Source organism: Lactuca virosa, chromosome 3 (genome assembly GCF_052849685.1).
Source record: "Lactuca virosa cultivar CGN04683 chromosome 3, Lactuca_virosa_CGN04683_v6, whole genome shotgun sequence".
In the NCBI taxonomy this organism is placed as follows: domain Eukaryota; kingdom Viridiplantae; phylum Streptophyta; class Magnoliopsida; order Asterales; family Asteraceae; genus Lactuca; species Lactuca virosa.
The window spans coordinates 189140845-189150115 of NC_136428.1; the positions used below are offsets into that span (position 1 = coordinate 189140845).

General features: G+C 36.2%; 2 protein-coding genes across 2 annotated transcripts; both read left to right on the forward strand.

The window, feature by feature from the left end:
• The first annotated feature begins 533 nt into the window (after positions 1–533).
• Positions 534–2609, forward strand: LOC145162767 (adenylate kinase 5, chloroplastic-like). The gene is made up of 9 exons (XM_079081820.1): positions 534–603; positions 680–765; positions 851–1056; positions 1161–1394; positions 1485–1566; positions 1652–1726; positions 1813–1877; positions 2178–2316; positions 2393–2609. Exons 5-9 carry the CDS (start codon positions 1488–1490, stop codon positions 2464–2466), a joined length of 432 nt encoding a protein of 143 aa, XP_078937946.1. The 5' UTR covers positions 534–603; positions 680–765; positions 851–1056; positions 1161–1394; positions 1485–1487; the 3' UTR covers positions 2467–2609.
• LOC145164315 (DEAD-box ATP-dependent RNA helicase 20-like) lies at positions 549–1414 on the forward strand. The gene is made up of 4 exons (XM_079083044.1): positions 549–581; positions 680–765; positions 851–1029; positions 1161–1414. The coding sequence occupies exons 1-4, from the start codon at positions 549–551 to the stop codon at positions 1412–1414; spliced, it is 552 nt and encodes a 183-aa protein (XP_078939170.1).
• Positions 2610–9271: the final 6662 nt, after the last annotated feature.

Here is a 9271-nt window from a genome sequence, read left to right on the forward strand (position 1 = left end):
CTTGATGTATGAGTTTCCTATTCTTTAATATTCTGATGCAGGTCACTTATATTGAGATCAGACCTTGGGGAGGTGTACAAACTAAGTTATAGTTTGTGGGCTTCTCCATAATCCTGCATAGTGAGCAGTTGAGTGGGCACGGGAGATCATGTATTTTTTATCTCATGAAATCCTGGAACTTTTGTTGCCCTGATGAAATTTACATTGTATCCTATGGGTGTGGGGTATTTATCAATATCAGCAGTCTGTACAGTGTTGAGCTTTATAGGCCTCCAATATTGGACAGAAGTTTCTTATGTGAAACTAAAGTCAGATGGTTTAATGGGTGAAAACCTTCTCCACCCTGGTGTTGCCAACCGTGTATTGGAACTGTTGTTGAGTTCTTATACCACAATTGCATTGGTGGTCAACTTTTTCCTCAACATTTTTATACTCATCATCCTCTCTCTTAAGGTATTCAACTTTTCTAAATCTTTACAATGAGTCTTGATTCTTTTTGATGATACACAGATTCGACCAGATCGTCAAACCTTGTATTGAAGTGCTACATGGCCAAAGGAAGTCGAACAACTTGCAAGACAGTTTCTTTACAACCCATACAAAGTAATTACTTTTTTTTTCTATTTTCACCATATGTTCATATTTAATCCTTTTTTTTTTACATTTAAAATTTGGACAGGTGGTGATTGGTTCACAAGACTTAAAAGCTAACCATTCGATTCAGCAACATGTGGATATTGTTAGTGAGAATCAAAAGTACAACAAGTAAGCAGACCGTTTTTATAGATGATTTTTTATTTTCAACTTTTTAGACGCTTTAAAATAATAAAATTTGATAATTTTTTTTCAGATTGGTGAAACTGTTGGATGACATCATGGATGGGAGTAGAATTCTAATTTTTATGGACACGAAAAAAGGGTGTGACCAAATCACCCGCCAGCTCAGAATGGACGGGTGGCCCGCATTATCAATCCATGGAGATAAAAGTCAAGCAGAAAGAGATTGGGTTTTATCCGAATTCAAAGATGGTAAAAGTCCAATAATGACAACTACAGGTGTTGCAGCTCGTGGCTTAGATACATTTAATTTCTCAACTAATTATTATATATTTAATGATTCATATTCTTGATTATTTATAAAAATGAAAATGAAAATGCAGATGTGAAGGATGTGAAATATGTGATAAATTATGATTTCCTGTGTTCCTTGGAAGATTATGTTCATAGGATTGGGAGAACAGGAAGAGTCGGGGCTAAAGGGACAGCATACACTTTCTTTACAGCAGCAAGTGCTCGGTTTGCTAAGGAACTTATTACCATACTTCAGGAGGCCGGTCGGAATGTCAACCCTGATTTAGCGGCAATGGGGCGTGGTGCACCTCCTCCACCCTCAGGTTCGTTTCTCCGGGTTTGATTTTTCCAAAAAAATTGACAGATTTGCCCTTTGGTTTTGTTATTGAAGCTTTGATGTTTGATTTATATAGGCCATGGGGGTTTTCGTGACGGATGAGAAGGGTGTGAAGGATGTATTGCAGGATAAGTTGGATAAGGAACTAAAGTTTACAGGTACCAAAGTCCTTGGATGCTTTTTTTTTTTAATTTTTTTAAGAATTTTGAATTTGGTTTCCTTCCTTTGAACTTTCTTATGCAGCTTATTCCATGTGGCGGTGGACAATACTGAGACAACTTGTAATGTTGATGATAGCCAAAGCTGAACCCCAACACAGTGAGGAACACTTCCTTTTTCAATAATTGAATTGTTATAAAATATAAATATAAATTATATTTATGTACAGGATGTATATCGAATAGGTACTTTGATGGAACTTGTTCGAGTTCTTGCTCTATCATTTTCAGATGATGGAAAACGTGTTAAGGTATGCTTATCATGGTTCTAATGGAATTGGAATTGGAGATTCCATTCCATGGCATGTTTGATTGGCAAATGGATGGAATTAAATTATATCAGATTCCTTCAAATTCAATGTTTGATGGGATTCACTATTCAATTCTATTCTTCCTTTTTTGTTAAATTCCATTCCATTTCCTGCCAATTAAAGGCATGACAGATTATGATTCTTCCAATTCCAACTCCTAAACTGTAAATGTCAAATTCAGTTATTTTATATACAACAAAAAAATATTCGAATATAAATAAAAGTTTAAAATTCATTCAGGTTTCTGTTCAAGGATCCATGGGAGAAGGAGAACTTGCAGGAATGCCATTACAGCTTGCAGGAACAAGAAAGATTTTGGAGTACATGGACTGGGGTAATGATGGAGCCATGGGGACCTTCATAAACATTGGTGCTATAGGTACTCTTTTGCAAAATAAATAATGTTGGATTTCTTTATTGTATTGCATGTTAAGTTACCGATTTGCCATGTGCAGGTTCTGACAGCTCTAGCAACCTCCTTCCATGCCCTGAAGCCTCTCAAAGTTCCTGCATCAGGTTATTCTTTTAGAAAGGAAATTGTTAAAGGAGAATTTAGTCATGGGTTTCTTTTAATGTTGTACATGTTTTGTTTTCTATAATAAATATTATGCAATATTAGCAATGTGTTACATTTACTTACTATTGGAATGATTATTTGTATTTGACATAATAGTGCAATGAATTATCTTTTATTGTTTATGGTATTTTATTTTGTATTATGAGGCTTTTAATGTGTTATTTAATTTGAAAATTAGTAAATCTATCAAAAACATATAATTTTAAAAACAAAATTATGACACTCAAAAGATGCGTGTCTTCTTCCTTTATGACATGGGATTCCTTGATACGCATTGCGTGTCATAAACAGGCGTGTTGTAAGGTTACGACATGCAAATGCGTGTCGTCTTCCTTTATGACAGGGCCTTATACGCAATGCGCGTCGTAAATGCGTGTCATAAATGCGCGTCATAAATACGCGTCGTCTATAGACGACGCGCAAAAGCGTGTCGTCTCTCGTTATGACAGGGCCTTCCTTGACATGCATTTGCGCGTCGTCTGAGCGTTTTACGACGTGCATTGCGCGTCGTAGAAGGCTTTTTTTCTAGCAGTGAAAAACAGAGCTCTTATGAGAAAGATATGATTTTTAGAAAATTTGATAAACTTCCCACGCGCACTGTTTCTAGAAGGTGGGACGCAGCCCGCCCAATTTTCGACACGTGGAAGCAAACTGCTGGAATAATGTAGCAAGAATGTGTGGCGCGTCCCTTGGATACGCATGGCATGCCTAGAAAATATTGGCTATGAATAGAAGGCCAAACCTTCATTCATTCCTCACCTTCAACAAACTCTCTTTGTAATTCTCTGAGGTTTTACCTAAATTTTCCCTAGATTTTTTTGAAGCATTTAGTACAGCTCTGAATTGTTGGAGAGTCCCACTAATAGAAGTTTTCGGCTCGGAATTCTGCCAGTGAACTTTTCGAAGTTTTGTCAGGAATCTCTGTAAGTTAAGCTAGACTTATTATGCTTTAGGTGTAACTTATATTTATATTCATAGTCATTTTTATGAATTTATAAATAAGATTTATCAGTGATTCCAAGTCATAATACTAATTGATCTACTTACGGGGGGTAATGTCTAGGCTAAATTTTGTGAGGTTTTTAAATTTGGATTTCCAAATAGTATACTCTATATACCAAACAGAACCTACCTCCGATATGATCTTACCATGTTATTCCTTACTTGATAGATCTTGATGTAGACATTGGGATTAATGATCAATCTAGACTATCGTTATCATAGTCGCAATAATGATAAAACAAGGACTAAGACTAAGACTTAGTGATATATATACCTTGGTCTTATCAAAGGAAAAGATAAGGTGTTAGGCGAAGCTCTACCCAAATTACAAGTCATCCACTTTTAACAAGTGAGTACATAGTTACTTTCATCTTACACATAGATATGAAGCATTTAGATGATTAAATGCCATGTGTGCTCATTATATGTATTTGTGTTAGGTGAGATAATATTTTACTTAATTTTATCGTATATGCATTTCATAGTTATAATATATTGGGTAGAGAAGGGTGATGAGAGATGAAAGAATGATTAGGAGAGGCCATGGATTTTATCCTATTATTGTACTAGCGATGTAGTCATTTAAAAGAGTATAAATGACAACCACAAACTATTCTAGATAATCCACTGGAACACTGGCAGACTCGCAACCTGTAGGTGTTGAACTACGTGTTCATATGATGTACTCTATTCCTCCCCGTGGTTGCCTTATTGACATATATTGTTGAGAAATCCTTGAAGCAATACTATATATCCATTGATTGCGATGATCCTTAGGACAGGTCCCTAGAGATGAATATATGAGAAAATGGGAATGTGTAATCGGGTTATTTATTTGATGCGAAATATACAATTAAAACAAATTAATTATAATATTGCGGGTTGAAAACCCTATATACTCACCAAGCTTCTCAAGCTTGACCCACTCGGTGTCTTTGTATCACAGGTAATGGTACGAAGGTTCAAGAATATGGATGTTAAAATCTACCGAGAAATTGAAGGAGTTCTTAGGCCATTAAATATATTGGTGTAAGGCCTGTAAATACTAGTTTATGTTTATGTTTCTGTATAAGTTATGGCATCCCAAACTTTCAAATATTAATGATAACCATTCCTTCATAAATGCATTGATATTGATTTCATTTCACATTAATAATGTTTTGGGATAAATTCCGCACTAATAAAAGAATACTCAATTTTTAAATAAACATAAAGAAAGAGTTATTTTCGGGTCATGAAAATGGGGATGTCACAAATACCAAGGGATTACTTTTATCAACATATTTTTTGCACACATAAAAGTTAGAATTATCATCAGAAACCATTTAGGTAAAAAGAAATAAAGAGTTGGAACGAAATTCGAGAGAGCATAGAAGATTGTTGTGGTTTTTGAAATTGTTGAGAGTGGTTTATATAGGTAATAAAATAGAAGAAAAATAACTAGTCGTTCAACAGCTAGTAGAGAGTTGAGATAGACGATGAACCTGACCATCTTTCATCTTCTTGAACCTGCAACATGATGTAATGGCAGTACTGTTGGTGTCGTCCCCATAAGTCAAAATCATATGCATTACTTTTTGTACCCTAAGACCATCAAGTATGGTACAACATTTACACTCCAAAAATTGTTGTCACCTTAACACTACGTCTCCACTCCCACACCAAACCTAAGAAATACTCACCACTCATTATCACCTACATCATTTAATTATTTATTATTTGAATATAAAATTTATATAAAAAGTATTACATTCCCAAAATTAGATAAAAATTTCATTAATAAAATAAAATTTACATTTGCAGAATAAATTAAAAACTATATAAAACTTAAATAAAAAACATCTTAATAAAACAAATTACATATTGTTATATTGTCGCGGATTTTAAAAATGTTTGGAAGTCTTCTGACAAAAGATTCTCTGGGGGTTCATTTTCAAAATTTGCATATCGGAAAGCATTTTTTGTTCCCATCTCGATTCACTTTTAATGTGTATTTTTTATTTATCAATTGAATATGTTTATCAAGATTTTCCGAAAGTGTTTGCACGATGTTCCCTTCAGAAACGTCTTTCCCCGACCCTAATGATGCCCCTTTTCCTTTATCTCTTCCAGCAGGTCACCGATGGGATACTTCCGGTGGATGATCGTTGAGGTCATCGTTTGGGCCCGATTCTTGAACCGGTTTCTGACGTATTTGTGTAGTTATTTAACTTTGATGTTTTCAACATTTTTTTGTTGCTAGTGAATTGCAAAAGCACTTTCATATTATTGAGGCAAGTGAATTAAAATTCGATGTGTTTTGGATGATTGGAGTGTTTGAGTTTTGCTTCATGGTTTGCTGTAAATTTAAAAATGTTCTACATCTAATGAATCATATAAAAGTTTTATACAATATGTACAAAGAAAAATAGAAGAGAGAGAAACCCGTAGCGTACCAACCATGATGACATTGAGTTTTACGAGCAGTGTCCCCCCTACACCGTTGTTCCACCTTAGATTCTAGCTTAAACTGTAGACAGTATATAACATGCTCCCTAACAAATATGAGGTTAAAGTGTAACACTCGATTAAAGGTATTTTTCATCTTGGAACCTTGGTGTGTAATTAGTTTGCAATTTTGGTCCTTAGGGCATTATTATAGTTTTTGGGAGGAGAGTGTGTACGTTGGGCGTACCTCCTATACACTGGGCATACGTAATCAGGGGAGAAACCCTAATTTTAGGGTTTGGACCCTATTTAATAAACCTTACGTCTTAAGGTTCTCTCATTTCCCAACCTCCATTTCCATTTTGAGCCTCATTTCGAAACCCTAGCTCATCTAGAGAGATTTGACCCCTTTGTGTGTGTTTTAATGGGTTTTCGGTGAGCCTTGAAGAAGAAGAAGCTTGGGGAAGGAGAATTAATCAAGGATGAGCTTGTAGATCCAGATTTCACTCATCATTTTTAGCTCCATAAAGATATAAAGCTTGGAACTTGCTCATTCTATGCGTAAATCTAAGTTGTTGTGGAGTTTTGGACACTTTTTGGTCCCATGAATGAGATCTAGTGGGATTGTTTCACTCCAGAAGTTAGGAGTTGCTCCTCTTGATGTTTCACTCTAGAAGTATATGTCCATTTGGTGAAAGTAGGAAGCTAAGTCTAAGGTTTGGGTCTATTTAAGCCATGCAAAGGCACCAAGTTAGTGACTTTGTGAATTAAGACGTTCCCCAAGGCTTGAATCTGAAATTTGGAGATTTAGTCTTAAGCAATAAGGACTTAATCGATGAATTGGTTGAAGGGGTTTACGTCAGGCATACAAATGCATACGCTACGCGTACGCATCTGGATCCCCGACTTTGTGTAGCGACCTTGTACGCTGGGTGTACTAGGGGAACGCTTAGCGTACGCGACCTGGTCATGGGCTTTGATGTTGGGCCGCCTTTGGACTTTCGAGTTTTGGGCCCTTGTTGGGCCACAAGTCTTTCTGATTATGGGTCACTGTTAGGGCTTGAGCCTTCTTGGAATTGGGCCCATATTGGGCTTTTAGTGTCCTTTAGGAATTGGGCCATTATTTGGACTTTTGTGCCATTGAGTTTGGGCCTCGGCTTTTGGTCCAGTTGTGGGAAGGGTAAAATGATCTTTTACTGTAGGGGTCAGGATTAGTTAATTAAAGTCCCGATTATGGTTTATGACCCAAGTATTAATTAGGGTTTTATTTTATTAGTTAGTGTTGGGATTCTCTGGTTCAATAGCCTGAGCATATATTTGTTTGACAGCGGACTGAGGTGAGTTTGCACACTATACTCTACAACACTAGGGATTATATGTGTGTGTAGTCTTTGTGACTCTTGTTGTATGTCATGTATGTCTGTGTACATGATTTCTATATGTATGTAGGGTAGAATAGACCCGGGGGTGAAATAGATTCGATACAGCCTCGTGCTGACATATAAACTGAAATAGACTCGGAGGGTAGAATAGAACCGGGGTTGAAATAGACCCGGTACTGCCTTATGCCTGATATGAGTTAAAATAGACTCGGGGGTGAAATAGACCCGACACAACATTGAGCTGGCATATATGTATGGTACACAGTATTTTGGGGAACTCACTAAGCTTTGTGCTTACGATTTCAGTTTATGTTTAGGTACTTTCGGATCAAAAGGGAAGAGCTCGGGATGATCATACTGCACACACCATGATTTTCTCGTTTATTGACTCTGATTTATTTTTAGGATGTTATTTGACGTACCCTAAATACTTTATTGTTTTGACAAACATGTTTGGTTGATGGTTTATTCAATATAAAAACGAAAATTTTTGGTTCTGAGTTTTGGGAAGTTATAATTTGGTATCAGAGCCTTGGTTTGAAGGATTCGGGCATTCTCTCGGGTGTGTATGAACTCAAACTGAGGATTTGGTAGATTTTCAGTAAAATAAATGTTTTATAAAAGAAATTTTTACTAAAAGAAAAGGGTGTGGTATATGCAATCAACCGAGCTCAAGTAAGTTTTCCCAAAATACCCATACATGTTTTGTGATATGATTTGAAATGAGAATCTATGAATTGTAAGCTAGATTAGGGCTAAGGATATGCTCAGGATTGCATGATAGAATGCTAGGAGAGATGCCTTTATATGCCTACTGTATGAGCTTGTAGACTTGTATGCTAGTATTGATCATTCTGTGATAGGATGGCATGTTTAGGTTATGATTTGATTCTGATTACACAATGCTCAAATGCAGCATTCTTTGTACTTTTAGGAGTTCCCATTAATATCAGCTAATAAGTAAGTGAATATGCAAAATTACATATTAATGAGATTAGATAATTTTACAAGGCTTGGTTTAACCCTATTGCGCAACTCTTGTTTGACTCAAACGTTGTAGGGTGAGACCCTTCATTCAAAGAATTATCTAGTGTTGGTGATATGTAATTATGTTCGTAAGCTAGTTAGAGGGCTTAGAGGGAGTACTTTCTGTACTTGATGGCAGGGAATGGTGTTGTGGTAGCCCTAGGAAAACAAAGGATATGATTCGGTATCGAGAGCTTTACTTTGCTAGAGGTCGTTTGGATTGATAGGGAAGTAACTTGGGGGATTTGGGGCAATCCTTAAGGAAAGTAAGGATAGATTTGGAAGGTAGTATGGGCCCATACTATTGGAAGCAGAGGATCCGTACTCGAGTCAAGTAAAGTCACGATGATACCAGGAAGTTTTGGGTTTTATGTACTATAACACTCCTATGGTGCACATACAACCCTAATGCTTTGGATCTAAGTTTTCTCTAGTTATACATGCAACTTCATTTTATCCAAAGCATATACCCTAACTAGCATGCAATTTGAGATATACAATATAAAAACTAGTTAGATGAATACCTCTTTGTTGTAGCTTGTAGTTCTTGGCCTTTTAAGAGTTTAGCACCTCAAGCGTGATGCCTTAAATGGTTCACAAACACCAAAATCAAGAGGAAGACTTTGAGAGAGAGGCTATGAGGCACAAAAATCATCTAGGGTTCACCTTGGAAAAGAGTGGACGATTTTTGCATGCTAGCGGTTACTTTTATAGTGTGGAATTCCTAAGGGTTTCAACTTGTAAACCCTAATTCATTCACTTGGGCCATAAATCCAATAATCCATATGATAAGCCCTTTGGACTAACTCTTCATGGACTCTCACATAGATTTAGTCCATTCCTAATTAACATGGATCATTAGCCCAAACTATAAGTGTTAATGATTGACTTAATCAGTCCCTGTTAATTTAATCAGTCTC

Excerpts from the sequence above, each read along its gene's own strand:
- LOC145162767 (XM_079081820.1), top strand. The coding sequence starts at position 1,488 with ATGGGGGTTTTCGTGACGGATGAGAAGGGTGTGAAGGATGTATTGCAG. Across the intron at positions 1,567-1,651 it reads TAAGGAACTAAAGTTTACAG|CTTATTCCATGTGGCGGTGG; the intron begins GTACCAAAGTCC and ends TTTCTTATGCAG. Across the intron at positions 1,727-1,812 it reads CAAAGCTGAACCCCAACACA|GTACTTTGATGGAACTTGTT; the intron begins GTGAGGAACACT and ends TATATCGAATAG.
- LOC145164315 (XM_079083044.1), top strand. The coding sequence starts at position 549 with ATGGCCAAAGGAAGTCGAACAACTTGCAAGACA. Across the intron at positions 582-679 it reads GTCGAACAACTTGCAAGACA|GTGGTGATTGGTTCACAAGA; the intron begins GTTTCTTTACAA and ends AAATTTGGACAG. Across the intron at positions 1,030-1,160 it reads TTTATCCGAATTCAAAGATG|ATGTGAAGGATGTGAAATAT; the intron begins GTAAAAGTCCAA and ends ATGAAAATGCAG.